Source organism: Rhinatrema bivittatum, chromosome 16, assembly GCF_901001135.1.
Source record: "Rhinatrema bivittatum chromosome 16, aRhiBiv1.1, whole genome shotgun sequence".
NCBI lineage: Eukaryota > Metazoa > Chordata > Amphibia > Gymnophiona > Rhinatrematidae > Rhinatrema > Rhinatrema bivittatum.
Genome location: NC_042630.1, coordinates 20,176,058 through 20,190,626, shown reverse-complemented (window position 1 = coordinate 20,190,626; position 14,569 = coordinate 20,176,058). Strand labels below are relative to the sequence as shown.

General features: G+C 54.9%; 1 protein-coding gene across 1 annotated transcript in view; it reads left to right on the top strand.

Moving 5' to 3' along the window:
• The window catches only part of EPHB4 (EPH receptor B4), a 48,877-nt gene that overhangs the window by 13,292 nt on the left and 21,016 nt on the right, over positions 1-14,569 (top strand). The window contains exons 2-6 of the mRNA XM_029580749.1: positions 4,772-4,842; positions 5,877-6,558; positions 10,375-10,530; positions 11,170-11,499; positions 11,976-12,100. Of these exons, the coding sequence (XP_029436609.1) occupies positions 4,772-4,842; positions 5,877-6,558; positions 10,375-10,530; positions 11,170-11,499; positions 11,976-12,100 (1,364 nt within the window). The remainder of the gene's footprint in view (positions 1-4,771; positions 4,843-5,876; positions 6,559-10,374; positions 10,531-11,169; positions 11,500-11,975; positions 12,101-14,569) is intronic.

The following is a 14,569-nucleotide window of genomic DNA, read 5'->3' as shown; positions in this document are numbered from 1 at the left end:
ATGGGACGGGGGTCCCACCAGTCGGTCAGGTCTGGTCGGCCAAAGGGGGCACGGGATGGAAAGAGAGAGGCAGGAAGGAGACGCGCGAGACGGCAGACGGCACGGCACTGCGCAGCTCCGCTGGCTCTGGAGCCCCCTCTCCGGCTGCTCTCTTTCACAGGGAGGGGGGGGGGCGGCGGAGTGAAGCACGGAGACAGCTGGCACAACCCTGACAAGTCTCCGGGGGGGGAGGGGCTTCTGAGGAGAGAATTTCAGGAAGGTGGCTGGAGGCTCGGGGGGGGGGGGGGGGGGGGGGGGAAGGTAAGTGCCCAGATTGCGGGTACCACTTTTATGTGCAGATTTTGCTCTGCTTTTCCGTGGCTTTCCCTGCGGAAGAACGAGGCTCGCCGGCGGGTACGGGCGTAGGCGCAAAACTGCTCCTCGGCCCTTCCCCGTGAAAATGGCTTGGGAAATGACCCTTTCTGTGCATCACGTGCGGAGAGGGGTGGGGGGTTCTAATCCTCGGCTCTGGGTTTGACCTCGGGCGAGCCAGTGGGGAGGATGATTTCATCAAAGCCGTCTGCAGGCATAAATCGACTGAAAATTGCCCTCTGGTACGGCTGCAAGTCCGCGCGATGGTCTCCTGCACCTGCGTTTTTAGCCACATTTTAGAGGAGGCCTTTTGGGGGGGAGGCGGGGGGCGGGGGACGTTTCGGGCAGGATAAAATAAAATAGCGGGCACGCTTCACGTTTTTCAAATCTTTTCAGGTTATTTTCTGAGGAGCCGTACAAAAAAAAGGCGAGAAGTAGCCAGGGATTCTGCCCCAGCGCAGAAGGTGTGACAGCGACCTCCCCCCCCCCCCCCCCCAAATTGCTCCATGCCTGAGTTCTAATCCCCGGCTTTGCCCTGACTCTCAGTGCATGCTCTCTCTCGCTTAGGAAGCAAGGCCAGATTCAAGCAGTCCCGATGGCCGTGATAACCGGTGAAACGTTACGGCTGAGGCGGGGTTCCAGGCCCCGGGCCTGTCTCCTTTTTATTTTTTTCTCACGTATCTATCTCATTTAAGGTGTTAAGAGGAGAGAAAATCTCACAAAGTCAAAAGATAAAAAAAACAAACCAACAACAACAAACCAAAACCTTGCTGCGAGCTGTCCCCGGTGCAGCGCACACACGCAGACGCAGGCTCTGACACGCATGCACACACACACACGCTTGCAGGCCAGGCTGCTTTCATGTGGAAAGCAAAGTTCCTCCGAGTACCCACCAACCGGTCGACCACAGCTTCTGGGGCCTTCGTTAATTTCCCACCAGAAAACAACAAGACTTGTAACAAAACAAATTCCTTATTTTTTTGTTTTTTTTATCCTAGAAAACAGCCGAGCTCCAGCTCTCTGGGGAACAGGCTGAGCCGGGCCGGGGTTTGCACCCACCCGCCCCGTTCCTCAGGCTGCGGGACTCGCAGGGTGTGCCCTTGGAGAGGGGAGACATGGATGATACCAAGCTAGGCCTGCCTCATCCTGTCGCTGTCCATCTCTTACCCTCCTGGCCTGCTGGGGGCTCGTCACCGTGGCTCTTTAGCTGAGCAGCCCCCAAAAGTGTTGCATTCAGGCCCTCAAAAGTAATTTTTGGTACTTTCTTTCTTCTTCCCTGCCCTCCCTCTCCCCTCCCCCCCATCCCCTATAGGGTGGTAGTTGTTTGCCTAGAGCAGTCATTGTACATGGCACTCGTGGTAACAGGGTCCCTTTCCCCAAGAGCATAGATTGGAACAAATGCGGAAGAGTTTAAGCACTTTATCCCAAGGGCACAGAGGGAGTAAAGCACTAGGCCGTTAAGTGGTTAAGTGCTTTCTTTGGGGATCACAGTGAAGGAGGGAAGGTAAACTGGGGGATGGGTAGGAGGTTAAGTGCACTTCCTCAAGGTTGTACTGTGAGTAGGAGGTTAAATGTGCTTTCTCAAGGTGATGAGGTGAGTTGTAGGATGGGAGGTTAAGCGCTGCCTTGGTCAAGGCCACGCGGTGGGTGGGGAAGGGCACGGATGTGGGAGTCTGGAACCAGAATGAAAAGAGAGGGATCCCACCCCTGTGCTTTCAACCGCTGAACCTCCCTCTGCCTCACCCTGCCAGTCCTGTTTTAATTCCTGGAGCCTCGCCATCGACTGGTTCTCCCGAGTCAAACTGGGGTTCTTGTTCTGACAGGATTTTGACCCCAGGCGCAGAACATGAACAAAGCTTAAAAAAAAAAAAAAAAATCCCCCTTTTCCGTGCGATCTGCTGACTTTTTCCAGGGGAGGCAGCAAATCTGTCCACTTTAAAGTCTGCTTCCAGGAGTGCCTGTGTGTGCCTGTGTGTGCGTGTGTGTGCGTGTGTGTGCGTGCGTGCGTGTGTGCGTGCGCGTGCGTGCGTGTGCGTGTGTGTGTGCGCGTGTGTGTGTGTCACGGCTGCCTGACACACTAGCTTTGACGGTCTTTGTCTACCTTCGTGACCTCTGTTTCTATGATTTCCTTTGGTTCTCTGGTTAAAAATGCCTCGTTAAAAACAATGTTGTTTGTGTGCATGATATATTGCATTCCACTTTTAGGAACTTAAGAAGTGCCATGCTGGGTCAGACCAAGGTCCTTCGAGCCCCGCACTCTGTCTCCCACAGTCCTAGGTCACAAGCACCCGGCAGATCCCCCCGATAAATCGACTGATTTCTCACTCCCCGGGATAAGCGCCGGCTTTCCCAAGTCTGCCTGCCCGATAACCGTTCACGGACGGCTCCATCAGGAACTTGTCCGACCCTCTTTGACCTCTGCTGGGTTAGTTGCCGTGACCATTCTGTAGCTTGGAGTGAAAAAAAAAGAAATCCTTCCTGTGATTTGATTTAAATCTGCCGGTTGCCGGTTTCATGGAGTGTCCCCTCGTCCTGGGGGTTTGAAAGGGTGAATAACCGTTCCCTAATTATTCCTTCCACCCCCACTCATGGTTTTATGAATCTCAACCATATCTCCTCTCTCAGTCATGATTTTTCCAAACTAAAAAGCTCTAATCTGCCTCGCCTCTCTCCATAAGGGAGCTTTTCAATCCCGTTAGTCTTTGTCACTCTTCCATGTCTGCTGTTTTGTGATGAGGCAATAGGAACTGCACACACACTCAAGGTGGGCTTTCACCATGGATCTATATAAAGGCATAAGAGTCTCAGTTTTGTCTCTCTTCCTTTCCAAATAATTTCTAACTTTCTATTTCCCTTTTTGACCGCTGCCACACACTGAGCCAGACTCTCCACCAGAATTCTGAGGCCCTTTTCCTGGGTGAAGTCTCCCAACACAGAACCCAGCAATGTATATCTGTAGCTGGGATTATTTTCCCCTTATGTACATTACTTTGCACTTGCCCATATTAAACTGCATCTGCCATTTACATGCCCAGTCTCACCAGGTTCCTCTACAGCTCCTCACAACCTGATAATGTTTTAACAACTCAAAATTATTTTTTTCATCTGCAAATCTCGTCACCTCTTTTGCTGTTCCTTTCTCTAGATTATTTATGATTAAATAGCGCAGGTCCCAGAACAGACCCCCGGGGCACTCTGACCACTCGGTCCCACCCTCTGTTCCAGAGCAGCCTCTCCTGTCCAGTGCATCGACTGGCTCACCTTCGTCCGCATGTTTATTCAAAAATATCTAGTAAATTGGTACTGTAAGACTTCCTTTTGCAAAAACCATGTTGACTCTCCCCCATTAAACCAGTAATTTTAAGTCTGGCTTCTATAATTTTGTCTGGCACCGACGCCGGGCTCCCTGGTTTATACTTTTCTCTCTTCTGAAGTCACTGCATTCTGCTCCCTCATACAGTTCAAGCTCCTCTCTCTCATCTATAAATGCCTTCACTCTCAGGCACCTCACTGCCTCTCCTCTCTACCCCCCCTCCTCGTGCACTCCGCTCCTCGGATAAGTCAGTCCTATCCGTGCCCTTCTCCTCTACTGCCAATTCCAGACTCCGTGCTTCCCACCTGGCTGCTCCCTGTGCTTGGAAGAGCCCTCCTGAGCCGGTGCGTCCCGCTCCCTCTCTCGCCGTGTTTAAATCCCCTCTAAAAAGCCACCTTTTCTAGGCTGATTTTAAATCTTAAGCCTGATTGCCTGCCTTCACAGCCTTATTATTTATTTATTTATTTAAGGGTTTCTTATATACCGAGGCACGTCAGCAGACATCACCTCGGTTCACAAAGTAACATAACTTAGCAACAAGCTTTACAATAGAGGGTTCACAATGTAACATAACTTAGCAACAAGCTTTATAGTAATATCAATTCTAACAGAGAAAATGGTTAAAATTATCTAACTTAATTTTAACCATTACTGTACTATATGTAATTCCCCCAGTCCCTTGACCTGTATGTTTGTAAGCTCTATTGAGCAGGGACTGGTTTTTTTTGTGCGTTGGTTGCACGACGCTGTGTATGCCGTGTAGCGCTATAGAAGCGTTAAGTACTAGCAGTAATAAGGTCCTCCCTGGAACTCCTTTTTCAAACTTGGCAATGGCGGGCAAAGCGCGGGACGTGTTCTCGGCCGATGTTGTCGGCACGGTGGGAGAGCCGTCGCCCGCAGGTGTCCGTCCCCGTCCCCCCCCCCCTCCTCCCCTTTTCATTTTCAGGCTGGTTTCGGAATGCTTCGCCATGTCTGTGCGTCTGCCTGCCCGACCAGCCGTCGGCGTTAGTCGTGCGCCGTGTGAAGGCGCGTGGCTTCTGCTCGGCGGCCGGCGTGACGCGCTCCCGGTTGTTAATCTTTCCCTTGTGTGTGTGTGTTCTGCTGCAGAGACCCTCATGAACACCAAGCTGGAGACGGCGGACCTGAGGTGGACAGCGCACCCAAGGCTGGACGGACAGGTACGAGGTGTGAAGCGTCCGCTTGTGTGCGATGATGGCTGCTCGGGGTGGCTGGGAAGGTCGTTTTCACCCTTCATGGTTCAGTGAGGCTTATTTTTTTTTTGGCTAGAGAATAAGTTTAAGGCCCGGGTGGGTCAAACACGCAGCCTCCCCATACGTGGTCCAGCATGGGGCGGGGCCGGCTGCTCGGGCCTGCAGAAGCGCAGCCCCGAGCCCCCGGTGAGCAGGGAAGGCCCCCGCCAGGCCCCCGCCGAGTCTGTCCGTTTCTCGGTGAGGGCGTCCCAGCTAGCGCCCAGGAGATCTCCTGAGGTCTGCGTGCCCCAAACCCCAGGGCCTGCTGGCGGCCCGATCCCTGCCCCTCCCAGCTCAGCCGCCTAAAGAGGAGACTCGCCTCCGCCGCTTCAGAAGCCCTCTCCTGCTTTCCCTCGCCCCCACGTTCATGCCCCCTGACACCTAGTGCCAGGGACGCCAAAGGGGGGAGGTGGGGGGGAGTCGGTCCGGTTGATAACGCAGGGGACTTTGCGGGGATGTGGGGGGGGGGGTGTTGCAGTTTGTGGCTTAGCAGGGGGGTGAGGGTGAAAATAAGCTTTCTCTAACCCCCCCCCCCCCCCGTCCCTCTTGTCATGGGGTGAGGGGGGGAGGCTGGATTTTCTCTCCCTGCCCCCCTCGTCGGAGTGAAGGGGGCACTGAATTTTCTCTTCCCTCCCCCCCCCCCCCCCCCCCGGCAATCAGACAGATCGCTGGCGGCATCCAGTCTGCCTCTCATCTCATGGCGTCCTGGCTGACCGCCCAGCTCACCCTACTCAAAGGCTGGCACTGGAGTCACCATTCAGGGTTAATGCCGGGGAAGCTGTGGTGGGGGCTGCGGGGAGCAGGCCAAACCCCTGATAGCACGTAGGATGTTGGGGGCATGAGTCGTCGGGCATTTATAAGCTCCGTTTCTGATCCACACTGAAATCATCTCCGTTAAGCACCCATCCCCATTTAATAATTCTTGAATTCTTACGATTGTCTTCTTCCCCTCCTGCTTGCAGTGGGAGGAGCTGAGTGGCCTAGACGAGGAGCGGACCAGCGTGCGCACCTACGAGATCTGCAATGTTCACCAGCCCGACCAAAACAACTGGCTACGTACCACGTTCGTTCCCCGGCAGGGGGCCAGCCAGGCCTACGTGGAGATCAAGTTCACCATCGTGGAGTGCTCCTCCATCCCCAAGGTCACCCGGGCCTGCAAGGAGACCTTCAACCTCTTCTACTACGAGTCGGATGCGGACATGGCCACCGCCACCTTCCCCAGCTGGATGGAGAACCCATACGTGAAGGTGGACACCGTGGCCGCTGACTTCCTCACCCGCAAGCGGCAGGGCATGGACGCCTCCGGGAAGGTCAACGTCAAGACCCTGAGGATCGGACCGTTGTCCAAGGCTGGCTTCTACCTGGCCTTCCAGGACCAAGGGGCCTGCATGGCGCTGCTCTCGGTCCGGGTCTTCTACAAGAAGTGCCCCCGTGCCACGGTCAACTTCACGGTGTTCGAGGAGACCGTCCCCAGGGGCCTGGTGATGCAGGTGACGGGGAGGTGCGTGCCCAACACGGTGAAGCTCTCCACCATGCCCGTGAGCATGTACTGCCGAGAGGACGGGCAGTGGGCAGACCAAGCCATTACGGACTGCACCTGCGCTCCAGGGTTCGAGCCAGCCGAGGAAAATAGCCGGTGTAGAGGTGAGAGGGTTTTGGGATTGGGGATTGGAGAGGAACGTTAGGTGAGAAAGACGTAGGTCTTGAGAGCGGCCAGGGTGGAAAGAGTCGCTTCCTGAGGCTACGACGTGGCGGAAGAATATCCATGGGAGGAAGCAACAGGAAACCGTGGACTCCAAGGGTTTCGCCTACCCCCCATGCGTGGAATAGTGGGGGCAATGCAAATGGCGATATTGTGTTTCCCAGAGATGAGTGTGGTCTAGGGTGAGGCGGGTGCCGGGCCTGCCCCGGCGGGCTCCAGTAACGGAGATGAATCGCCACAGTGGGGCATAACCGCGGCGCGGGTCCCCTGGGAGGTTGGGTGGCAGGCGCGGCAGGGTAAGTCAGGCCTGGTTACGTCGCCTCCCCCTGTGCCCCACTGGGCCTTGTAGTCGCAGGATGGGGAAGATAAAAAAGCAAGGGCCTGGCTTAGCCGGGACCTGGGGCAACGTGGACAGCCCTCCTGGGAACCCCGCGAGCAGCGCAGGTGAGAAGGCACAAGGAGTTGCCGCAGTGTCCACGGAGGGGGCGCTGTACGGCTCCGGGCTGCGTAATATACGAGTGCGGTACCAAGGGGGCGGGCTCTGCGGGCGAGAGAGCAGGAGCCAGCTCGCCCTGCCAGTGCTCGATGCAGGACAGAGCGGGGAGCTCTGGGGGATGGAAGGGGGTGGGGGGGGGGGGGGGCAGCCTGGGGGTGAAAGGGAGCAGGCAGGGTCACCACCCCCCTTTGCTCCTCCACTGGACCTCTGCCTTTTTCCCCTGTGGTGTTGGGGGTGAGGGCAGAATTGTCCATTGGCTTGGAGGGAACCTCTTCTACCGAGGGTGGACGCTGCCGTTGCCGTCCCTCGTTAGGGGCTTCAAAACCGGCTGAGGTAATCTCGAAATGATTCCCTTTGTGCTGGTGGTGCTGGTGGAAGAACTGGGCCCTCCTGAGAGGGGATTAGCTCTCGTATTCTTCAGCTGCCAGGCCTCGGGGGTGGGGGGGGGGGGGAGTAACACAGGGTCCGAGTGAAAGCTGGTCTTCCACTTCCCAGCATCCTGCCGCCTCGCAGGCCCCCCGCGCTCTGATTCGCTCTCCACGCGCTCGCGCCTCTTCTCTTTCTGGCCGTCGAACCGGGAAAAGCGCGAAGGCCGGAGGTCATGAGTGGGGGGGGGGGAGCGGGTAAGAGAGGAGGGGATGGAGGGAGGAGGAGAGGCACAGTTGCCCCCGTGGCCTGAGCGTGCCCTGCGTGTGGCCAGAGGAAGGAGGATGCACCTCGGGGGGGGGGGGGGGGATGGGAGCGCTCCCAGCAGCTCGGGGACGCTGCTGCAGGCTCTGGCAGAGGGAGCAGGCCGGGGAGGGGCAGGAGATGGCAAGTTAGCAGGGAAGGGAGGGGCCGGCTTCTTTGCATCCTGTCATTAAGCCTCTTCCTTATTTTTTGCTGAAATCCCGGCTCCTGGCGGAAGCCCCGGCAGACCCCTCCCTTGCCGGGGCAGTGGGGGGGGAGTGACCCGGGCTGGCACCTGGCCTGCTGAAGCCAGGGCCCTGCAGGACCAGACATGGGGGCCACCCTGGACAAACCAGCTCCCCAAAAGGAAGAGGGAAATAACAACAGGGACTGACAAATCTCGGGGGCTTTGCCCCTGGTTTCAGACCCTAGCGCCAGGCGCATCCCTGGTCAAGAAAGGGGGGGGGGGGGCGTTTAACACTCGTGCGGATGAAAGGTGGCGAGGGGAGGAGGGGAGCTTCTCCTAAGAGTGCTGAGGGCGGGGGGGGGTGGGCGGAGGCGGCAGTGCAGGCCTTTGTGTGTCAAGGTTGCTTTGAAATCATTGCCGGATTTTTTTTTTTGATTTTTTTTTTGTCTGTGTCTCTCTGTAAGGAGAAGGGGGCAAGTTCAACCTCTCTGCCGCACTGGCCTTGTCCGAGCAGCGAGCGGGAGGCCCACACCTCTCCCCCCAGCAGGTGTGGGCATTCACAGGCAGAATGGTGGCCCTGGAAAGGATGAGGGAGGGAGGGAGGGGGGGCCCCTGCACGCAGCGGACAAAGGAGCGAGGAATTCCAGATATTCCACTTCTGTGGGGGGGGGGGGGGGGGGGCCTTTCCCGGCCTTGAGATTTTTCTTTTTATGTTTTTCATGGTGGTGCAGAGCTTTGTCTTGTTTGTTTGCCTTTCAAACCCATGTCTTAAAAAAAAAACAAGTCCTTGGCCAGGGACCTGAGAAGTGGTCAAGTGAAACTTAACTGCAGGCTTTCTTTTTTTTTTTTTTGATTGACTTAATAGTAAATAAACAATACATGTTTAATCTTACAAAGCATAACTCATGTATGTGGGACAGCGAGGGGAGCGGGGGTTTTATCCTTAATATAAAGTGAAACGGTGTAACTCATGTATGTGGGACAGTGAGGGGAGCGGGGGTTTTATCCTAAATATAAAGTGAAACGGTGTAACTCATGTATGTGGGACAGTGAGGGGAGCGGGGGTTTTATCCTTAATATAAAGTGAAACGGTGTAACTCGTGTATGTGGGACAGCGAGGGGAGTGGGGGTTTTATCCTTAATATAAAGTGATACGGGTGTAACTCGTGTATGTGGGACAGTGAGGGGAGCGGGGGGTTTATCCTTAATATAAAGTGATACGGTGTAACTCGTGTATGTGGGACAGTGAGGGGAGCGGGGGTTTTATCCTTAATATAAAGTGATACGGTGTAACTCGTGTATGTGGGACAGTGAGGGGAGCGGGGGTTTTATCCTTAATATAAAGTGATACGGTGTAACTCGTGTTTGGGGGACAGCGAGGGGAGCGGGGGTTTTATCCTTAATATAAAGTGATACGGTGTAACTCGTGTATGTGGGACAGCGAGGGGAGCGGGGGTTTATCCTTAATATAAAGAGATACGGTGTAACTCGTGTATGTGGGACAGCGAGGGGAGCGGGGGTTTTATCCTTAATATAAAGTGATATGGTGTAACTTGTGTATGTGGGACAGCGAGGGGAGCGGGGGTTTTATCCTTAATATAAAGTGATGCGGTGTAACTCGTGTATGTGGGACAGCGAGGGGAGCGGGGGTTTTATCCTTAATATAAAGTGATAAGGTGTAACTCGTGTATGAGGGACAGCGAGGGGAGCGGGGGTTTTATCCTTAATATAAAGTGATACGGTGTAACTCGTGTATAAGGGACAGTGAGGGGAGTGGGGGTTTTATCCTTAATATAAAGTGATACGGTGTAACTCGTGTATGTGGGACAGTGAGGGGAGCGGGGGTTTTATCCTTAATATAAAGTGAAACGATGTAACTCGTGTATGTGGGACAGTGAGGGGAGTGGGGGTTTTATCCTTAATATAAAGTGATGCGGTGTAACTTGTGTATGTGGGACAGCGAGGGGAGCAGGGGTTTTATCCTTAATATAAAGTGATGCGGTGTAACTCGTGTATGTGGGACAGTGAGGGGAGTGTGGGTTTTATCCGTAATATAAAGTGATAGGGTGTAACTCGTGTATGTGGGACAGTGAGGGGAGTGTGGGTTTTATCCGTAATATAAAGTGATAGGGTGTAACTCGTGTATGTGGGACAGTGAGGGGAGTGTGGGTTTTATCCTTAATATAAAGTGATAGGGTGTAACTCGTGTATGTGGGACAGCGAGGGGAGCGGGGGGTTTTATCCTTAATATAAAGTGATACGGTGTAACTCGTGTATGTGGGACAGCGAGGGGAGCGGGGGTTTTATCCTTAATATAAAGTGATACGTTGTAACTTGTGTATGGGGGACAGCGAGTCTCAGTCCCGTGCTTCTCTTGTAAATGCTCCTCCTTATGTTTCTTTGTAGCTTGTGCTCTTGGAACGTTTAAAGCTAATCAGGGTGAAGGATCCTGCCAGTCCTGTCCAGCCAATAGCATCTCAGTTACCAGTGGTTCCACTATCTGTTCTTGTCGGATGGGTTATTACCGGGCCAGAAGTGACCTGCCTCACATGCCGTGCACTAGTGAGTATTTGGGCAAGGGATACCAAGGACAGAGAGACTTCTAGGCCCATCCAGTGTCTGTTTGCCCTTCCATGATCCCTCCTCCTTACTTGCAAAATACATGTCCCCTTCCAGGATTTACCCCTCAAACTAACCCTGCACCCGTCCCAGGCTTTACCCCTTACTTCCCCATCTCTGAGGATCCTCTGCGCCCGTCCCAGGCTTTACCCCTCACTCCCCCAGCTGAGGATCCTCTGCGCCTGTCCCTCCCTCCTTGAAGTCCATTGCCTTTTCTGTAGCCAGCGACCTTTCTGTGAAGAAATATTTCCTTGAGAGCCTCCTTAGTCACTCCCCTGGGGAGCCTCACGCAGTGACCCGTCCTCCTTGTTTCTTGTGCTTTTCAGGTATTTGGATGTCTCTCTTCCTTCCCCCACCTTAAGGTCTCACCTTGTAGGCGGCACGGCCTCGGTGGTGGGGCCGTGACCGCGTGGAGCTCGTGGTTTTCTCCTGTCTGCCTCTCTCCCTCTCGCTTTCTGACTCGCCAGTCTCTGTCCTGAATCTCTGTCCTACAACCAGCCAGCCCCCATCTGCGGTATCTCGCTCTCTCTCTCTCCCTTAACCCTAATATAAGGCTCTTTCCTCACTCACCTTTCCTTACAGCCACGCCCTCGGCGCCGCGCAGCATCGTGGCCCGCATCAACGACTCGGTGGCGGTGCTGGAGTGGAGCGAGCCGCTGGAGAGCGGCGGGCGGGGAGACGTGACCTACAACGTGCTTTGCCACGAGTGCCCGGACCGGCAGCCCTGCCGCCCTTGCGGCCGCGTGGCCTACTACCCCCGGCCCACGGGGCTGACGGAGCGCGGGGTGCGCATCCAGGGCCTGCAGCAGCACGCCACCTACACGTTTGAGGTCCAGGCGGTAAACGGCGTGTCGCACCACAGCCAGGCCACACCCCAGTCCGAATCCGTCAACGTCACCACCAGCAAGGATGGTGAGTGATCCTGCCGTGCCCTTTTTTTTTTTTTTTTTAAACGGTGAGGTCCGTATTCGGACGCGTGTAGCCAGGAAACCCGGAAGGTATCCGGCTGAACGAATATTTGGGCATTCCTCTGGCTGAATTCTAGCTGGATAACTTTTTATCCTGCTAAAATTTAACTGGGTAAGTCCAGGGCGTTCCTGGGGTGTAACTGGGAGGAGCTGAGTTATCCAGCTAAGTCTGGCCATCCTGTAGATTTGTCCTAGAGATAGCCGGATACGTTTATCTGGCTAAGTTTAGCATAGCGAGATATATTCAGCAACTCTCGCGCACCACTCAGTACATAGACTAAGTTAGCCAGATAATTAACTTGGCGAGCCGCTCTGCAGCTGAAAATGGACATCAATAAAGACCACTCTGTGACTGTACAGTGCTGTGTACACTGATGGGGCTCTGTTACGCACCAGTTTCTTTTCTCCTCTCTTCTCCAGTGCCGCTCCCAGTCTCTGACATCCATCAGACCACAGCCAGTCACAGCAGCCTGACCCTCAGCTGGCCAGCCCTCCAGCCACCCCATGGACAAATCCTGGACTACGAGGTCAAGTACTATGAGAAGGTGAGACGGTCAAGGAACAAACCGCCCTGGTAGGGGGAAATAGCTCGCACTTTTGGGAGGCGGGGAGCTTCTCTCTCGCGCTCACACCCCACTCCCAGCATCAGAGTCCTGGTCACAGTGAGGGTCAGTGCCCGCTCGGCTGGAGGCGCTGGGAATTATCCGGCTGAGCGGCAGTGTTTTGAGAATTCGCCCATGTTCGGCAGCCTCTAGGTCACCGAGACCCCTCTGCTTCTTCGGCCTGCGCACCCCTCACCCAGTCAGCTTTCGGCTGTAGCGAGTTATAGGCTGACTTACATCTGAACAATACACACGCGGGTAGCAGCCCCAACACGTGCAGCGTTCGCCGGGTTTAAAGATTTGAGATCTGTGCGCATAAACGTCGGGCCCACCACCTTCCCCGCTCCCCGTCCGTCCCCTTGCTTCCATGCATCTGCCCACTTTTTTTTTTTCAGATTTTAAAATAAGAGTTGCTCATGCTTAGCCCATATACTGGCGGATCCGGGCTCTGAAAATTCACCCCTCGGTGTCCCTGCGCGACCTGAGAGGAGGCAGGGAGCTTCTCTCTCACTTGCAGACCATTCCCAGTATCGGGGCTGGGGGAGGCAGGGAGCTTCTCTCTCACTTGCAGACCATTCCCAGTATCGGGGCTGGGGGAGGCAGGGAGCTTCTCTCTCACTTGCAGACCATTCCCAGTATCGGGGCTGGGGGAGGCAGGGAGCTTCTCTCTCACTTGCAGACCATTCCCAGTATCGGGGCTGGGGGAGGCAGGGAGCTTCTCTCTCACTTGCAGACCATTCCCAGTATCGGGGCTGGGGGAGGCAGGGAGCTTCTCTCTCACTCGCACACCATTCCCAGTATCGGGGCTGGGGGAGGCAGGGAGCTTCTCTCTCACTCGCACACCATTCCCAGTATCGGGGCTGGGGGAGGCAGGGAGCTTCTCTCTCACTTGCAGACCATTCCCAGTATCGGGGCTGGGGGAGGCAGGGAGCTTCTCTCTCACTTGCAGACCATTCCCAGTATCGGGGCTGGGGGAGGCAGGGAGCTTCTCTCTCACTCGCACACCATTCCCAGTATCGGGGCTGGGGGAGGCAGGGAGCTTCTCTCTCACTCGCACACCATTCCCAGTATCGGGGCTGGGGGAGGCAGGGAGCTTCTCTCTCACTCGCACACCATTCCCAGTATCGGGGCTGGGGGAGGCAGGGAGCTTCTCTCTCACTCGCACACCATTCCCAGTATCGGGGCTGGGGGAGGCAGGGAGCTTCTCTCTCACTGGGAGAGGGTGGACGGGTGGAAGTCCCGGCGAGCAGGAAAGTTGCAGGTGGGTTTGGGGTGGGAGGAATCACAGCTCGGGGTGTGCGGTCAAGGAGTTAGCCAGAGGCCCTTTTATTGTAAACATAATACCCGCATTGTGGCGTGGCAGGAGCCGGGGCCTGGCGCATGTGTCCCGTCCTGCGAGCTGAGGCCGAGCCCAGAGACTTTCCTGTCTGACTGACTGGCAGCACAGTGCACAGGAACCCCCGGCACCAACACAGCTCATAAAAGGAGGCTTTTGTACAAGTGCCGTAAATATCTCCCCCCACCCCCCCCCTGAAAAGCCTGCCGCGGCCCGGGTGACATCACTTCCTGCTCCCCCGGAGGCAGCCTGGAAGCCCCATCAACACCCTCTTTGTTCTCCGTAATAAAGAGATTATATATTCAGTTACAGAAGAAAAACACAAGGACTTATTTCTTAACCCTAATAAAGAGATTTGTTATGTGTTCAGACAATGGAAGATGAGTTAGGGATTTGGGATTTTTTGTAGTTTTTTTTTTCAATTTCTGCCTCCTCACTTTATCTCTTTAATCATTTTTCCAGTGTTCCCCCCCCCCCCCCCCCCCCAACCCCTGATCTAATATTTTCAGCCTCTGCTTGCTCTGCCATTTCCTGGCGTCTCCTCTGGTATTTTCAGCCCCTGCGCTGTCTGCATTTTGCTGGCGTCTCCTCTGGTATTTTCAGCCCCTGCGCTCTCTGCATTTTTAGTCTCCTCTTGTATTTTCAGCCCCTGCACTCTCTGCATTTTGCTGGAGTCTTCTCTGGTATTTTCAGGCCCTGCCCTCTCTGTATTTTTAGTCTCCTCTGCTATTTTCAGCCCCTGCACTCTCTGCCTTTTGCTGGAGTCTCCTCTGGTATTTTCAGCCCCTGCGCTCTCTGCATTTTTAGTCTCCTCTTGTATTTTCAGCCCCTGCACTCTCTGCATTTTGCTGGAGTCTTCTCTGGTATTTTCAGGCCCTGCCCTCTCTGTATTTTTAGTCTCCTCTGCTATTTTCAGCCCCTGCACTCTCTGCCTTTTGCTGGAGTCTCCTCTGGTATTTTCAGCCCCTGCACTCTCTGCATTTTTAGTCTCCTCTGGTATTTTCAGCCCCTGCACTCTCTGCATTTTGCTGGAGTCTTCTCTGTTATTTTCAGGCCCTGCCCTCTCTGTATTTTTA